We start from the raw sequence: 19,063 nt of genomic DNA, 5'->3' as shown, positions 1-19,063 counted from the left end.
AGGTGCCCCGCACTGCTAGGCTGTTACTATACTAGTGAGGAGCTCCTTGATGCCATAAACTCCTGTACTACCAGCTACGTTGCCAACATTGTATCTACCAAATAAACAAAAATATGTCAATTTCAGGGGCGGATCCAGGATTCAAAGTTAGAGGGGGTATCACTTTATGGCATACCCCTTTCGCTCCCACATAAACGAAAGTTCCTAGTTTGATTTGTGTCGTGAAAATTAGAAATCAAACCTCGTATCCAGTTTAGCCCGCAAAACTAAAGTTGATGGGGGACATATAAACATTTTATGTGCAACACATAGCAGTGCCATATTGTATATTATAAACATACCATACTCGGCGTTGACAAGGTCTCGTTGGTGCTATGTACAGACGACGGTCTTCTTCAAGGGAGGTTATTGCGTAATTACAATAAAAATAGTTCCATACGGGAAAATCCATGGAAACCAGTTATATAAAACTGCTGACAAAAAAACAGATCGCATATTTTTATGTTTGAGTTCAAAAATTGATGTTTTATGCAATATTCTTAAATCGTTACTAAAGGTTAAAGCCATAAAACATTTTATGAACGGAAATATGAAAATCTACGATCTGATTTTTGTCAGCAATAAGTGGTGTGTATCAGCTACATCAATTTCAGTGAAGTATTTTTGTGTTACTCATCCAAATACACAGACGATAAATCACCAATATCTGAACGCCATTGATCCCATTTTGACAGTAAATTTACTGTCAATGAGTCGTCCAAATCTGCTAGATTAGTGTGATCGTTTTAGGCGACGCTTAACTGAATGTATCGGACTCAATGCACCCCTTTTCTTTCTTCATGCCTAGAACTACTTTAAGGCAACTAGTCATGGCCAATATCAACGTCAGTGAGATTCTCAGCCTAAGTACTGGAAGCTTCTCCAATAATTCTTTTGAATTGGAGAGAAACGTGTCTCAGTCCTCTCACGTCAATGCTCATTTTCATCAGTTTAACAGCGACCCTTACACGTGCAATTAATTTCAACCCATAGTCTACATAGAAATCACCATGAATGAAGTTTGCAGCAGGTGACTCATGGTCTTCAGCAAACCTTTTGACAGTGCACACCGAGGTAATGAAGTTATTCCAAAAAAGATGCATCAAAAGGTTCTCTACTTGAGGTCGATGCTGTCACAGCATAAAACAAAACTCAAAGCTGATCAAATGTTTTGGGGGTTTTCAACACCAGTGGCAAAAGGCTCCTTTTGGAACCTACTGATACCTCCGAGGTACTTTTTGTCAGATCTGGAACCTGATGTAGATGATTGTTTTTTGACCAATAGACCGACGAAGTAATAAAGCACCAATGATATAAAGCATATCTAAATATAGGTTTAGCACCCAAAACACATACATTCCACTAAACCATTTTATTAATGATTTGGTAAATACATATTTGTAAAAGCAAAACATAGTTATGACATATATTTTATTGTGTAGTACGTTCACATTGAATTTCTGGTTAAATCACAACCATGTTCTATATCGATCCATTCCATTACTAAAAATTTCTTATGGAATGTGTCCACCCCCCCAGCAAACTCCTAATTTTCACTGACCATTCCAGTACAGTAGCCCAAACATTTATTGATATCGATACATATTAGTGTGTCTTCCTATTTTGTTCCATACTGTGTTTTTGTAGCATGTTTTCTGCTCTGTCCTGTGTCTCTAGTAGACTGGCTGACCTTTTGTGCCTTGTGTCTCTTGTTGAGTAACAGTTCTATTCTGTTTCGCTTGTCGACTGTCTGACCTATTGTGTCCTTTGTCTTTTGTTATGCGACAGTTCTGTCCAGTCATTAGATGAAGACTGCGTGTTCTGTATCTCCTAAAGAGTAACTGCTCTGTCATAAATCGGTTGTAGACCGCGTGTTCTGAATCTCATATAGAGTAACTGCTCTGTCATGTGTTGGATGTAGCCTGTGTGTTCTGTATCTCCTAAAGAGTAACTGCTCTGTCATAAATCGGTTGTAGACCGCGTGTTCTGAATCTCATATAGAGTAACTGCTCTGTCATGTGTTGGATGTAGCCTGTGTGTTCTGTATCTCCTATACAGTGACTGTTCTGTCATGTGTCAGATGTAGACCGTCTGTTCTGTATCTCCTATAGAGTAACTGTTCCGTCATGTGTCAGATGTAAACTGTCTTTTCTGTATCTTCTATAGAGTAACTGTTCTGTCATGTGTTGGATGTAGACCGTCTGTTCTGTATCTTCTATAGAGTGACTGTTCTGTCATGTGTCAGATGTTGACCATCTGTTCTGTATCCCCTATAGTGACTGTTATGTCATGTGTCAGATTTCGACCGTCTGTTCTGTATCTCCTATAGAGTGAATGTTCATGTGTCGGTGGTAGACCGTCTGTTCTGTATCTCCTATACAGTGAATGTTAATGTGTCGGATTTCGACCGTCTGTTCTGTATCTCCTATAGAGTGAATGTTCATGTGTCGGTGGTAGACCGTCTGTTCTGTATCTCATATAGAGGAACTATTCTGTCATCTGTCGGATGTAGATCGTATGTTCTGTATCTCCTATAGAGTGACTGTTCAGTGATGTGTCGGATGTAGACCAACTGTTCTGTATCTTCTATAGGGTGAATGTTCAATCATGTGTTGGATGTAGAGTGTCTGTTTTGCTCTGTGTATATGGTTGTGTGTCTGTTCTGTTCTGTGCATGTATTGTCTGTAAAACTTTGATTCTCAATTCAACTGTTCATGAAAAACACTTATAAGATCAAACACATACCACTTAATAACTGAACTTGAGGGTAGAAATTCAGGTGTTTTCCCTGGAGTTTATATTGCAGTACATTTGTGTAGATATGATATTGGCTTATCCAAAGATAAGCTCATGACAAGACTATTTTGTTAAATCCCCACAATGGATTCTCTGAAAAACAGAAACACTAATACAATAACATGTGTGCTACCTACATTGTTTATATATATTATTACACTCATTTTTAATGAAATGAATAGCTACGGTTGATGTCTAAAGCAATCCAACAAATCATGTTTAAAACATGTACTAATTTAGAGTCAACAAGCGACTACGGAAAAAAACTAAAAATACTTAAAGCTGGACATCACAATATTTGACACAATATAGTGTAAAAGCTGTACATAACAAAATAATGTAAATATATATAAATATATAAATCACAACAGAGAAATAATTAAACACACATTTTTGTATACAAAAACAGATAACATGTTACTTTGATTTAACATTTGTAGCACACAAAACAATTGAAACCAAAAACTTTACAGCCTACAACAAAGCGTTACCTAACGCATGCAAATATCCAGGAGGTTTATATCTTTCTGACACATTCCAACAGCTAATTTTCTCTGAAGGTTTTCCATGTAAAAATAAGTGTGTTATTACATCGAGCCAGTGGTCATAATGACAATTTCTGATGCTTCTGACCTCATGTATGTATTGAAATATTTGAAAGGGGATTGCTCTCTGACTACTAATATGTAAAATAAATGACCGAGATATTAATAAAGATAAATCCACTGCAATTCATGTTTTTGTTCATTCATTCAACTGAAATCAGATATAAAAAATGACCATTTTGTCATTGTTAAAGTCCATAAAAGTTTGTTTGTATTATTAATTTTAGTTTATTTTTTTACATACTCTTTCTACACATAAAAACCCTTTCAAATGAAAACAAAGTAACATGGGGTCACTAGGCAACCAAAATTCATTAATTGTACATCAGATATGTTTATATTGAACAAAAATTATGAACAGAACTAGCAACCCATGACAAGCTCTATCAGAATTTGAGTAGTACTTGAAAACACTGTATAACTTCATAGACGATATGTAATGATATTTATTTCTTCAAGTGATCACCATTGTACTGGTTGATAGCAAAGTTTGAACTTAAAAGTAAAACTTGAAATAAATGTCTAGCCTAATTTACATGAGTTAGCAAATCCTAAAAATAACATACACTGTGACATCAAAACAGTGACATCATATCAGCGATATTCAGCCAGTAATATTGAAAACTGTAACTTTACTGATAGGGAAAGCAATGTCTAATGAGACAAGTGAAATATCAAATTAAAATGTCAATATTTTACCAAACACACAACACAAAATTAAATTAAGTTACAACTGCTCTAAAAACCCATCGACAAAAATTATGAGTTTTGTAGCATTACTGAAGTCTTTGTATCTTTCGGAATGCCCTTTACATTAACAACGTACATGATTTATTTCTTGGTTACAAAATAGTGAAAATACACAAATATCAACAACAAAGAGTAAATGGAATGAATAAATACATTGTAATGAACACAGAAGCATATACCTGCATGAAGCAAATATATACCCAATAATATTCTATATCATTTATCATTTTTCTCTTGAAGCAGATAGAAGCAGATAGAAGCCCATGTTATATTAGAGGCTATCAAGATTGATTAATAAAATACCTAGCACAACCTGTCATAAACAACACATTCAATACTGCTTGAAAATGAAAGATATTTAATCATGGAATGTTTGTAATAAACACAAAACAAAATCACGCTTAATGTAAGTTTAATTGCAATTTAATTTACCTCCTTCAATGAAGTAATTAAATCATTTTGGCTCACAACAAGCGAATTATGATATATATTTCAATCATATTGTTAAGCTGGTAGTTTTTAAAAATAATGCGTATGTGTTTAATGGCTCTTGCTTTATTTTATCATTAAAGTTAAAGACAAAAATGTCCAATCGTCTCCTTATTTTAGATACAAGAAGATAAAGAATATATTCTAAATAAAATAACAACGTGAGATTCTAATCACATCTTTTCCATCTTAGATCCATATATATGTATAAAATATCTCTGCCTTTAGTAAAACACAGATTTTATAAAATATTTTGCATCAACAACAATATGGCCAACATTTCTGAACACAGTCTCAAATATTATCTGTAACGATCATGCTGACGAACAGTGAACAATTGATTGTTTTTGTATGGTCTTAACATTCTGAAAGCTGCAAAATAATGTGTAAATGGAAATTTCATCCAGATCACATTTTTCCTCCCAGTTCAGATATATTGAGAGTGCTAATCCTGTTTGTATTATGCAAAATGTCATAAGAGAAAAATCCAGCCTGTCTTTGCTGGAGCTGTGAGTACTTATTGAGCAACTGTTTTGCCACGATTTAGACTAAACAAAACAAGATTTCATTTAAACACAAAACATTTAAATTGAAGTTGTTAAAAGAAACAAAAACCTGCATTAGTTTCCAATGCAACAAAATGTGTTTAAGAGACTTCACATTTAAGTGACTTAAGTATTTTCAAGCTTAATTTAATTTATTAACTTTGATTAATAAAACAAAACTGTAATCAACAACCGATTAGTACAGAATTTTCTAAATCAAAGCCAAACCATTTTTTTAATGTTCAACAAGAGCATTTTCTCTCATGTTTTTGATTAACCATTAACAATGATGCTATAGCACTTGAATGGGTCACGCATTGCCACAATGAACCAAACAAAAATACAGTATATTGTGGGCTGGTTATTTTAAGCATTATCCACTCCAGAAAGTAGCACATATAATCATCTGACATGTTTACAAATATGGAAATAACAACTATTGTATGAACACATATTTACTGGAATTTGTGCACAAGGTGTCTTATGTCATAAACATGGACCAATTCTGCCGAGTGTTGGACAAGAGATACATGTCGACACAAGAATTGACTCATTTCCACTTAAAATCCTGCACAAGACATTGTAAATAAAAATGGCTTTTTATGGGTATTTTTTCTGCAATAGGTGACACATTTAAACCATGTTTTGATGAATGAAAAATAAAAAAAGCATCAGTATCACATAAATAATTAAACAATATTTTTGTATTTGCATTTAAATAAGTATGAAAACTGTAATAAACTATGCATACACAATACTGGGTGAACCAATTTTACCCCTGAAAAATCATAATTATAAATCATAATCATAATTATTATCAAATAATAGTAGGTATATATTAACAGGCATATCATACATAAAACAGTAACATAGTGGTAACAACCATGACTTATAACACAAACTGTCATCCTAACATGATAGATTGCTATGAATTGTTATTTGTAGGATGATTTACAGAAATCAAATATGGCATTCCATTTATGCAATTGCCGGTATTGACTTGGGAGTCATTGAATGTTATAATGTTATTAATGAGTTGATTCCATATTGGCCGAGTTATTTGTTCAAGGTCAGCAGTATTGACCTGAGCTGAAAGGGCAGACAGCAATCAAATAACTCGGCCAATATAAAATCAACTTGGTTAAAGGTATTTCATTATTTTTTTATTAATACAAACGTTAAAAATGACCATTTAGTAAAGGGAGGCATTTCTTTCAAGAATTTGTGAGAGATTTGATAGTTAATAAAACAGATCTATATCAAAAATACCATATTTGGCAAAATAGCCAATCAAAATTGTAGAAATTCATATTAACAAATTTAGCCTCGTATAAGACAAGCTGTAGAATATTAGTTGTTAACCACGTTGTATTAGCTCTCTGTATTACTAGAATCTCATCAAATATCTAATAAATATGGGATATTATGAAGCATGCTGTATTTTCACTTTTGGATACGGAAAAGGAAATTGATAGGCATAAAATAAATATCTAATATTCACTGGGAGAAAGTAATATTCCGTCCCTATGTTCTTCTGCCAGTGAATATCAGTTCACATTGTATGGTTCCTTATTCAACAACTGTTTTATTATATGACAGGGGTAGTTTTATATCCAAAATAATCATAATCACAAAAAAGTCTTAAGCAATAATATTTATACGGTAATAAAGCTATAAAGTGTGACAATAAAGCACTTTTTAATGTTATTTCCTGTAAAATGTATTAAATTATTTCAACGTTATATTGGGAATAGTTAGACGGAAATGATGTCTATGGATTTTCCCTACATCCAAACTAACATCTCTTTGTAGCTGATGGAATAGGTATCAATAAGGTGTTATTTTTAGACCATGAATATGAGGAAAAAACTTATGAAATATGATTTATATTTTGCATTGTCCATTGTGCTCTGGACCAATGAGAAACTATGTGTATTTATTGGTCATATATTTATATCAATCAATATATGATGTCTGTTGACTGGTGCCCTGAACTGACCGGATAGTGGAACTACTTGTTACAGACATATTTAAGTATTTCATAGATATTCATGATTAGGTGTTAAAACAAAAGCCCCACCCATACCCTTGCACTGTAAATTCATAATTTGACATTAGGTATGTAAAAATAATCATAAATGATATTGTAAATATGTGTTTTTAGATTAAAGTGTCAATTTATATTTCTCTAGAAGATCTTGGCGTTGATTAACTGATAAGCCAAGCTACATAAATACATGTTTGAACAGCATGAAACAGGCATGTAAACTTCTAATAAGATCCTCAAGGGAACAGATGTTGCAAAGGTGTTTCCAAAGGTGTTTCCACAGTGTTGCTAAGATGCGTCCCGGGTGTTGTGACGGTGTATCCAAGGTGTAGGGAAATTGAAGCCCAGTTGTGATATGTGACCCAGGTGTCGCAAAGGTGTATCCCAAGTGTTACGAAAGTGTGTCCCAGGTGTAGCAAAGGTGTATCCCTAGTGTTACGAAAGTGTGTCCCAGGTGTAGCAAAGGTGTATCCCTAGTGTTACGAAAGTGTGTCCCAGGTGTAGCAAAGGTGTATCCCTAGTGTTACGAAAGTGTGTCCCAGGTGTAGCAAAGGTGTATCCCTAGTGTTACGAAGGTGTGACCCGAGTGTAGCGAAGGTGTGAAGTGTGACCCAGGTGTGGCTTGGTTTTCTAAGTATGGAGTCATCCTATGCAGGTTAGATTACACATGTGATCCCCGGGTGGAGAGCTGGCCCACAGCCTGTATAAGGGCCCTGTTCTCGATTTCCAGCTTCTCATTGTCCTCCAGGCACTCCTCAACATCCTGCAGGGAACCAGAAAAAGTTACGTTACACAATAAATCATTATACAATTTTAATGTGACTTAATGCATAACGCCTCTTCTTACTATTGTTAAATAACCAACAATGCTGACAATATTACACTGGCCCCAATTTCTCGAAACTTCTTAAGTCCCTTATAACAGAGTTAAGCTAAACTCACTATTTTTGTTGTTCTATAATATGCGTTATATTTACTTATTTATGAGTTTTTATAAATTATATAAGACAAATCTGTATGCTAATTAGAAGAAGCCATTTTTTATTTATCAAAATCCAGTATAAGTATGTATCTTGGCTAATTGAAATAAGCGACTTAAGCCTGTAAAGCTTAAGAAGTTTCGAGAAATTGGGGCCTGGTATTTAAATTCAGCAACTCTTACTTTACCGATACTTGTCTCCAATTATATTATTGTTTATTATGAAATTGTAGCTTTTGTTTAATAAAGAAAAGGTACAATATGAAAAGTTTGATATCAACAAATCATGGCAAATAATATAATATAAATTAGAATTCCACAATCGGATGTGATGTCACCATGACATTTGACCAAAAAATCATTAGGTGTCATCTTCTGACTATCACATATGTATACCAAGTTAAAAGGCTCTACACCAACCTGTTTAAAAGTTATTGATCAGAAAAACAAAAGTGCCCATAATTTTTCTATTAAAGGTCACCATAACCTTGAATTTTCATCCCAAATCAATAGGGAGCATCTACTGACCAAGACTAATGTTCATATAAAGTTTGAAAACTCTACAACAGGAAGTAGAAAGATAACTTGAAATTGCATTTTTGAAAAAAGCCCTTGTCTCCCCCATTTAGTGGTCAAAGGTGAGAAATAATCATTGATGGTCATAAAATGTGTACTTTTGGACTGGAGACAATCAAACACAGGGGTTTGACCAACCTGCATACCAAGTATGAAGTTCCTGGGTCCAAATATGTTTTTGAGTCCAAGAGTTCTTAAGTTATTGAGCGGAAAGAAGTGTGTTGTACAGACTGGTGACCATCAAATTGTTTTCACCTGAAGGTCACTGTGACCTTGACCTACTGACCACAAAATCAAGGGATCATCTACTTATTATGACCAACTAGCAAACCAAGTATGAATGTTCTTTAGTTTATCAGTGAAATCTGTTAATTTACCTCAAGGTCACCTTGACCATTGACCTCCTGGCCTGAAAATCAATAGGGGGTCATCTACTAGACATGACCAATTGGTATACCAAGTATGAAGTTCCTGTTTGCAAGCGTTTTTTTTTAGATGAAACAGTTTTTTTTACCTCACAGTCACTGCAACATATACTGCAACCTTGACCTTTGACCTACTGACTTGAAAACCTATAGGGGTCATCAACTAGACATGACCAACTGGCATACCTAGGCGAAAACATTCTTTAGTTATTCAGTTATTTCACCTCAAGGTCACTGCGACCTTGATCTTTGACCGACTGATGACAATATCAATAGGGATCATTTACTGGTCATGACCAACTAGCATTAATGTACCAAGTATGAAGTTTCTGGGTGCAAGTGTTCTTTAGCTATTACTGGAAATTATTTTTTCCCCTGAAGGTCACTTTGTTCTTGATCTACTGATATCAAAATTTATAGGCGGGCATCTACTAGTCATGACCAATTGGCATATCAAGTATAAAGTTCCTGGGTGCAAGCATTCTTCAGTTATTGAGCGGAAACCTTTGTACATCTCAAGGTCACTGCATTCTTTGACCTACTGATTCTAAAATCTAAAGCGGTCATAAAATATGCATGACCAACTGGTATACCAAGTTTAAAGTTCCTGTTTTCAAGGCTTAGTGTTCTTTACTAATTCAGCAGGAAACCATTTTTTCGCCTCATGGTCATCTTAACCTTGACCTTTTAACCTATTTATTGCAAAATCAATAGAGGTCATCAACAAGTCATGACCTACTGGCATAGTATAAAGAACCTGCATGCAAGTTTTATTGAGTTATTGAGAAGCAACCATTTTTTCACCTCAAGGTCACCTTGACCTTGACCTTTGACCTACTGATCAAAATCAATAGGGGACATCTACTAGTCAAAACCAACTGGCATACCAAGTATGAAGTTCCTGGGTGAAAGTGTTCTTTAGTTATTGAGCTGAAACCTTTTTTTTTAAGCTTTAGGTCACCGCCAACATCGTTTTTCACCTGAAGGTCACCACGACCTTGACCATTGACCTACTGATCATAAAACCGAAAGGGGTCATCTACTTGTCATGACCAACTTGCATACCAAGTATAAAGTCTTGGACCCCAATGTTTTCAAGTTATATGGCAAAAAATGTTTTTTCACCTCAGGTCACTGTGACCTTGACCTTAAACTTTCTGAACTAAAAATCTAGCGTGAATATCTACTGGTCATGCGAAGAATGAAGTTCCTGGGTCTTTGCAATAATAATTGTCTATAGTACAAGCAGAGGATAGCAATTTACTAAAACTCAACATGCTGATATGGGGATAAACATAGTTAAAAAAGTAATCGCCTATGAACATTCCATAACAAAACTAAACAAATAATATGAAATTAAAAGTAAATTGTACAACAATACACAACACTGATAATATACCTCAATTTAGAGAAAGTTGCTAGAATTGCAAAAATGATTCACTATTATTTTTTTTCACATGATAGATAAGCAGTACTTATAGTTGCCGACAATGACAACTGATTTTGTATCAGCTGCTACATAAAAGAAAACTCTATAAAGAGAAATTAATTGAAAACTGCAGAAAGTTGATGATGATAATATAATTTTTATATAATCAATGATTTTTGTTCTGTCAAGCAACTTCAAATTGCACAAATGCATGTACGCAACTCCAACCCCTTCCCCCTACAAGTACCTACCCTATTGAGCATAGCAACCTTTCTCTCAAGCTCAGCGATTCTGCGGTCCTTTTCCTCCAGCACATTTTGTAGGCGCCGGTTCTCATCTCGCTCACGCTCCAGGTCCTGTAACACAGATGCACAGTACCGGATACAATGGTGTGGAACATATTGCCTTGAAATGAAAATGAAATGAAATGAAGTAATTTATGATTTCATAGTTGGGAAATAAGGATAGTCTGACAACAAATCGGTATTTAAAGATGCACTCTTACTCCCAAATAAGATATTCCACAATTAATTGTTCTAATATATCAAAAAGGATGAATAAATGTCGAAAACTATGATTCTTAAGAAGGACACAGAGTTAAATTTGAAAGAAAGGTGCAGAAAACACGGTATTTCTACCTTATGAGAGGAAGTAGATCACACTAAATCTTTTAGCACTCACCTATCATGTAATAATTTAGCGTTTTCAGCTATTAAATACACGGTTACAATCTTGTTATCACTAACTAATTTTTTCCATAAATGCATTATTTAGTAAGTAGTTAAAGGTTTATCACTCAAAAGTTATGTTTGTTATACAGGTGTATTTAATGATTTTGAATAGAGAGTGTCACTTTAAGTGCAACATATACAATGACATTGATAGATATCAACACATTCAAAACCAGAAGTTATAAATCCAAGTGTGCATGAATTGTGTGGGATACCTTTTCAAGCCGCCTGCGGGCAACATCATCATCCTTGTTCTCCTTGTTTATTAGGGAGCTCACAAAGTGCTGGCCAAAAGGCCCCCGGACTCCCTCTATCTTTGATCGGTACCCTGCTCCTGCATCCTGCCTCTCCCGTTCTGCAGGATACCGGTGCATAACGCTGGGCACTGCCCGCACCGGCTCCCGGCCCACACTAGTCTGACCTGCAGACTTTGGGGAGCGGGGAGACCGAGGGGATTTGGGCTGACTAGGCTGAAAGACTGGGGACCGGTCATTGTCATAGGCTGACTTCCTCGTGAATCCAGAGCTCTGCTGGGACAATGGGCTCTGTGAGGAACTACTGTGTTGATCACTTTGAGTCACTGAAGGTTTGGAGTTTGTTGAATAAGAGTTAAACTTTGATTGGCTACTCCAGACTCGTGGTTTGTTTTGATTGGTTGAGGCTTCTTTAGATGACTGGTCATTGAAAGCAAAGCTGGTGTCTGATTGGCTAACAGCACTGTCATAGTCCTGGTTATCCTCTAGATCTGCTTCCAGGTCTGAGGGACTGCAAAAATCATACAACAAAATTATTAATTAATTCACACCAGGTAAGGCCTTTCATTTCAAAGGTTACAAAAGTTAAATAAGTCCAACTTAACATGTTAAAAAGACCAGTTAAGTGTTTTAAACATTGTTCTTATGACACTACTGTCAGCTTAACCTAGCAGTAACTACAGATTGTGCTTTTGAAAAAAATGCTTGTCTCCCCCACTGTATGGTGGTTTGGGAGAAATAATCAATGATGTACTTTTGGACTGAAGACAAACCAACAGTGACCTCGACGTCTGACCTATTCACCCATATTCAATAGTGATCATTTTCTACATAAGATCTGTGATCTTAAAATCCATAGGGGTCATGTACTAATCATGACCAACTCGCATACCAAGTATCAAGTTCTGGGGCTGAAACTTTCTTTAGTTATTGAGCAGAACCTGTTTTTTCACCTTAAGGTTACTGTGACCTTTACATTTGACCTACTGATCTCAAACTAGTAAAGGTCATATAATAGTCATGACCAACTGGCATACCAAGTTTGAAGATCCTGCGTGCAAGCGATCTCAAACTAGTAAAGGTCATATACATGTACTTGTCATGACCAACTGGCATACCAAGTATGAAGATCCTGCGTGCAAGCGATCTCGAACTAGTAAAGGTCATATACTAGTCATGACCAACTGGCATACCAAGTATGAAGATCCTGCGTGCAAGCGTTATTGAGAGAAAACCATTTTTCAGCTTAAGGTCACCATCAACATATCGTTGTTAACCTGAAGGTCACCACAACCATAATCTTTGACCTACTTATCTCAAAATCAAAAGGGGTTATATACTTGTCTCACATACTAAGTATGAAGTTTCTGGACCCAAGCATTTTTAAGTTATCAAGCATAAACCGTTTCTTCACCTTAATGCCACTGCAACTTTGACATTGGACCTGCTGATGTCAAATTCAATAGTGTCATCTACTGATCAAGACTAACCTGCATACTAAGTATGAAGTTCCTGGGTGCAAGCATTCTCTAGTTATTGAGTAGAAGAGTAGAAAGGAAGTATGATGTACATATGGACGGACAGACAGGGCAAAAACAAAATGTCTCCCAATGAATGGCGGAGACACAATTAATACTGTATAGTCTTAGGTTTTTCTTATTTAAAGACATTAGTTTCAATAATGCGAAAGTCAACAGCGTAGTATGAAACATAGCTTGGATAACCAACATGTTTGTATTGACCACTTACCTTTTATTTCTCCTAGCTACATAACCCTTTGGTGCCTGAAAGATTATATACAATATGTGACTGTTCAAACCTTGAAAGTAAAAAGCCTAAATAATGACACAGACACTGAGACCTAAAGGCTCTTTCTTTCAGATCAGTTACCACATGGCTTTTCAGTGTATCTAAGATTATATGACTCTAGGAAATATAGTTTCGGAGTTTTAAGCAACACAAATTTACTAATTAAAGGGCCAGAACTTAAGTTTTACTAAGTGCAGGGGGGGAATTAAACCCGAGGCGCACAACAACATCGCCCTATTAAAATTGCCCTATGGTTTCATGACACTAGGTAATATAGTTTTGGAGTTATGAGCGACACAAGTCCATGCCAATTTTTGCTTATTCAAGAGCCATAACTCTAGTTTTACTAAGTGCAACGGGAAACAAAACACCAGGTGCAAAACTTCCATCACTCCTTTAACATTCCCGTAAGGTTTCTTGACTCTAGTTCGCATAATAATTACGGAATTAAATATCATTTAAGTATAACTCCCAGTTTTGAAACTATACATGAGAGTTAAAGCAGAGGTGTATAATTTCAATCATGAGGTTAGTGGGTGACATAACTGGTTTGTCCCATGTTTTGACTGACAATGTTCTGTTACTAGTGTGCAGTATAAATGAATAGCATTTATCTGCACAATAGTTATTGAACGTTTATCTTCCACTTACTTGTTACTGCGCTTATATTGAATTAAATATGTAGACAAAAACAAAACAAAAACCACTCTCAAACATAGTACAAGCCTTTTACACACATCATCTTCATGTGTAGTTGTCAATATATACAAAGGGGTGACATTCAATAGATATTTTGTAATTCATAGAAATAGCTTAAGGCATATATTGAATTATACATGAGCAGTGTTCGAAATTCGCGGTATCCCGATAGCCCGAGGCTACCAAATTTCAGCTGGGGCTACCGACTTTCCACAGAAACTAGCCCGACCGGGCTACTGTTTTTTCCTACTATGAAAAAACACATACCAATTAAACGCGTAACACATCGTATTTTTTATACGCAAAACCTTATTATTCAAGAATGCGTCCTTCAAGGTGACTGGAGCAACTAAGTCGCCTTGACAACGGTGAAGTCGGATTCGCCGAAATTTACGATGATCAAAAAGCTAATTGCTCTGCGATTCAGGGCTCAAGCCACGTGCTGAATGTTTGTTTATTTAATCAATGAATATAAACACATGTCAAAATTAATTAACGCCTGAAGTGACAGGTTATTATCGATCAGTTTCTAACATATACTAGTATATAAAAAGCAAACTATTGGTTATTGTATTGTATACTATTATAGTTTGATTGATTGGTGTTTTCTATTCCAGTTCATCCTTAAAAATAGATTATTTATAATATTGATTTAATATTTCACACTACAATGTATAATTGTAATTGTAATTTATTTAATATGTATATGAAACACAAAAAACTGTATAGTTTACGTGAAATACAATTCTGTTCTGTTCTGTTCTAACCATTAAGTGTGTCTATTTATAGCAGCAGTCAAACTCTATGACGTCAATAACTCCGCCCATTATGTAAATTAACGGATAACATCGGCTGTTTCGACAACTTCGATGACTATGCAAATCAACAATGCTAAAATAGCAATATCAACATTGATATTTTATTTATTTCGTTTAAATATATTTAATTTATTTGCTAAAATAAAAAGAAAGATATTTAAGTTTTTAATGCGAACAGAAAATAACCATTCTACAAACATCGTCTTAAATGCGCAGAAAACAGGTGCCCGTTTACTTCCAGACAAATTTAATCAAAGTGAAAGGAAAACTGTCGGATATAATAATCGTTGTCAGTGTACAGTACAGTAAGGTTCTATTTTATACCTTTAAATTGCTTTGCCATTCATTTTAAAGAACAATTATAGGAATATTGGCAATATAAACATCGATATATTTTTGTTGTTTCTTCCGAAACTTGAAAGTGAAACTGAAAGTTGAAAAGAGAAAAATGTCATTGCACAATTGCTGGTGGATATCGTATTTGACAAGGATGCATTGGATAACTGAACTTTAAGTACATGAATTATTCTTTCCATTTAAAAAATGATATGTTCAGAAAATATTTTTCTCTTTTTATCACCTTTTAGAAAACTTTATTAGTTACTGAACTTTTGATGACAACACTAATGTATGTATGACTATAATTTATTATTGACGCATTGTTCAGATTGGGGAACATTTATTGAAACTGTATGAGCGTGCTTGATTAGATGATCAGAATCGTTGTGGTATTGTATTTAAACTTCCAAAAATTAGTATGAACAAGTGATACTTTATAGTATTTAAGTTTGGGCTAGTGAAATTGGTTTTGGGCTAGTAAAATTTCCTATCTGGTAGCCCGAATGAGCTAGTGGAATCAAATTCGAATTTCGTACACTGCATGGGTATCTTTATACCATTCACAATTCAGCAAATTCAAGTTTTTTAACCCGCATACATGAATTGCTTATATATCTTAAATGACATTAATGATACCGATTCACTAATATGGTTACCAATATGTTGCATGATAAAACACCATTTGTTAAAGAATACACTTCAGTAAGCTCTTGATAATAATGTAAAGGCCAGCACCAGAAGCAAAGCAGAAGGTACAAAAATACAATTTAAAGTTATGTAGCAGATTACAGCAAGAGACAAATTGTCCACACTAGTCCACATCTGTGCCTCACACTTACCAAAGGCTTCGTAGAGGAAACAATTTCTTGACTAGGTTTATTATTAGAAGTCAATGTCAAAGTCTGAAATTGTTGTATCCTACGCATCACCTGTTGGGTAAGGGAACATGGTTATCATAGTTACACTGAATCATCCATATTGATAGTGTTGGAAAACAAGGATGTTGACATCACGAAAATATAAATTGCTGGGAAAGACAACAGGGTGAAGCTACATTAAACTTTACTTGACTATTGAGTACATGAGTACAACAAATACAAATTCACCGTAAAAACTAACTAAATTCTATAAATATACTGAAGTTCAAATAATAGGGAGGAAATGTTAGCTGAAAATGACTTTTGAAAAACAAAACAAAAAATAAATAAAAAAACAAAAACAAAAAAACAGGTCTCACCTCAGAAGGTGTCTGAGGGTTATCATCATCGATCACCTCGTTATACGTTGTGTTGCGCTTTGCCTCCGTTAGAACTTTCTCTTCCTCGTGATCATCGTCCAAAGAGTCACCTGTGCTCTGTGAAACCAAGTAAGTTAAGTATAGATTATTATATGCTTCTCAACTTTGTCAAGGGGTACAACCACAGACTTATAAACCAGGGTTTATAGGTCTGTGGTAAAACTAAAGAAATATCTTGAATAGAGTTCCAGGACTGCTACTGATATTCAGGTGTGCATTGTCAATACGTAAGATATATAAAAACATGCTGTATTTTTAATTAAACTTATCAACATTTTATGAAATATTCTACTTCATATTTGTAATACCTCTGTCGAAGCAAGATGAACCACACCAGTGCTTCTTCGCTTTTCACGCAGCTTTCTCTTGTCCTTCAATGGCTTCCCCTTCTGAAGATGACTGGGCCGTCTCTTGTCTTTCATCCTCTGTGCTGCTGACCGAGATGGTGAATCATGAATGATTCCTTCACCGGCACTTGTGCCAGGCTGGAGAGTTGAACCGTCCCCACCATTCACATCCCAACCATCCCGATCACCAAAAGAATCAGGTTCATGATCACCTGGTTTGTGAAATGCCCCTTTGGCTCTCAAAGTTCTGATTCTTGACCGGCGAGCTGTGATTTCATAATCCTCAGTTATATCAAGACTTTCTTGACTTACTGAGCTTGATGCCATTTTAACAGTACTTTATTTTTGAAAATTGTACTATTAACTAGCATTTATTTCCTGTTCCAAATTTTGCGAATTTCTGAATTAAATTAGCATTATATTTGTTTATATATGATATATCTTAAGGATACTGGTATATCAACACGACTATATCACTGCCATCACCTTTAGTTCAAACACGGCACAAATTGTATTATTGTTATTCATGTCCTGTCATTTTACGCATGCCGCGAAAACTAGTGATTTTCCGAACATGAATCACAGCAAGCACCTGCTGTTCCGTCATAGTTCATTCATTCATATTTGAGGCCCTGGTTGTGTGAATTTACTCACGGACCTATAAACAATGCCGTGCGTGAAAAGCAAATTGTCGGGAAATTCAAACGATTTATTTGCTTATTTCGTTTAGACTACTTTTAATCTGCTTTTTGCAACTATTTTGACTATCAGTTTTTTTTTCTTTGTCTTAAGTGTCTTTTAGGCCTCTGGTCTAGAGCAGCAGATCTTTCACAGGTTTTACCTCTTTTACTTGCTTTTGTTATGTGATATGTGCTTTAGTTAACATTGCTCAAAATTATTTTACAGTTTTCTCACCATGTGTTTAAACATGTATATTATTGTTATAGTCGGTTCAAAAGCGCTTGTCGCTTATGTTATATTGTTAATTCTGACTTGCCGACTTAAAATAAAATTTATCTTATCTTATCTTATCTTATCTTGCTCCAGTTTGTTTCTTGTGTGTAGAGATAGGGGAGAAACTCGACCTTCTGTGGCCGAGGGCGGTAGCCAGCTACTCATGCCTTTAGCTTAGTGGTGGTAATAATAGTTTGTATAATTAATAGCCCTTTTGCATAGAAAACTAGCTGTTACAAATCGTTCACTGAAAATGTTCTGTGTAATTTGTTTTCCTTTTTCGAAATTGAGTTTTAGAACAGTTCAGGATTCATTATAAGATCAAAACCAATAAATCACAAACAAGAAACATGGAACAACAGAACAGAACTCCACAAACAGCACAGTCTGCGGCATATATACTATATAAGATACTTGGTATGACTATAGTGACCTATATAGTATTTTTAACCCCCATAATTATACTTATCGGAGAAATCGTTCATACAAATAACCGTATCGACAGAAACTATTCCATTTGTGTGAGGAAAAAAACATTTTATAAATACATCAGCTTTTCCAATAAGATCTGTCCCAGAGACCTAATTTTTGACCCTAGATGACACACTTTATCATCTAAGATTTCATTTTATTATGACATCGGGAAAATATTTCCTAAGATTTGACCTAGTGACCTTAGGTGACCCATATTCACAAATGTTTAAGACAACATGTAGACAAATATTCTGACCAAGTTTCATAAAGATTTGACCAAAATTAATGAATTTTTATGACAGTGAAATTGTGTTCCTTAGATTTGACCTTGTGACTAAGATTTTGACCGGGGATGACTCATATTAAAGAGCTTTCAAGATATTATGCAGACAAATATTCTGACCAAGTTTCATAAAGATTTGACAAAAAATGTTGAATTTATGACGTGGAAAGATTTTCCTAAGATTTGACCTAGTGACCTAGAATTTGACCCGGGATGACCGATATAAAAAATAAGCAAGATATTATGGAGACAAATTTATTGCCCAAGTTCCATCATGATATGAAAAAAATGTTGAATCAATGACGTGGAAATATTTTCCCTAAGTTTTGACCTAGTGACCTAGATTTTGACCCGGGTTGACCCATATTAAAAAAATAT

General features: G+C 35.0%; 1 protein-coding gene across 3 annotated transcripts; it reads right to left on the bottom strand.

The window, feature by feature from the left end:
- Window positions 1-1,456: 1,456 nt before the first annotated feature.
- On the bottom strand, window positions 1,457-17,551 carry LOC128238463 (PRKC apoptosis WT1 regulator protein-like). 3 transcript variants are annotated; one of them, XM_052954407.1, is made up of 7 exons: window positions 16,936-17,551; window positions 16,568-16,684; window positions 16,170-16,259; window positions 13,415-13,449; window positions 11,627-12,176; window positions 10,932-11,036; window positions 1,457-8,034 (listed from the first exon to the last, which is right to left on the bottom strand). In XM_052954407.1, the coding sequence occupies exons 1-7, from the start codon at window positions 17,299-17,301 to the stop codon at window positions 7,933-7,935; spliced, it is 1,365 nt and encodes a 454-aa protein (XP_052810367.1). In that variant the 5' UTR covers window positions 17,302-17,551; the 3' UTR covers window positions 1,457-7,932. The 3 variants fall into 3 exon arrangements, with proteins under 3 accessions (XP_052810367.1, XP_052810366.1, XP_052810368.1); XM_052954406.1 differs by having other exon boundaries at window positions 16,568-16,694; window positions 16,937-17,551; XM_052954408.1 differs by lacking the exon at window positions 16,170-16,259 and having other exon boundaries at window positions 16,568-16,694; window positions 16,937-17,551.
- Between the last annotated feature and the right edge of the window lie 1,512 nt (window positions 17,552-19,063).

The sequence above is a fragment of the Mya arenaria genome, chromosome 6 (genome assembly GCF_026914265.1).
Source record: "Mya arenaria isolate MELC-2E11 chromosome 6, ASM2691426v1".
NCBI lineage: Eukaryota > Metazoa > Mollusca > Bivalvia > Myida > Myidae > Mya > Mya arenaria.
Note: the sequence above shows the minus strand (reverse complement) of the source record. Positions and strands in the feature narration are given on the sequence as shown.

Coding starts and splice junctions, on each gene's coding strand:
- LOC128238463 (XM_052954406.1), bottom strand. CDS start 17,301: ATGGCATCAAGCTCAGTAAGTCAAGAAAGTCTTGATATAACTGAGGAT. Junction 16,695..16,936: donor GTTCATCTTGCTTCGACAGA/GGTATTACAAAT, acceptor CTTAACTTACTT/GGTTTCACAGAGCACAGGTG. Junction 8,035..10,931: donor AGGTTGCTATGCTCAATAGG/GTAGGTACTTGT, acceptor GGTTCCCTGCAG/GATGTTGAGGAGTGCCTGGA.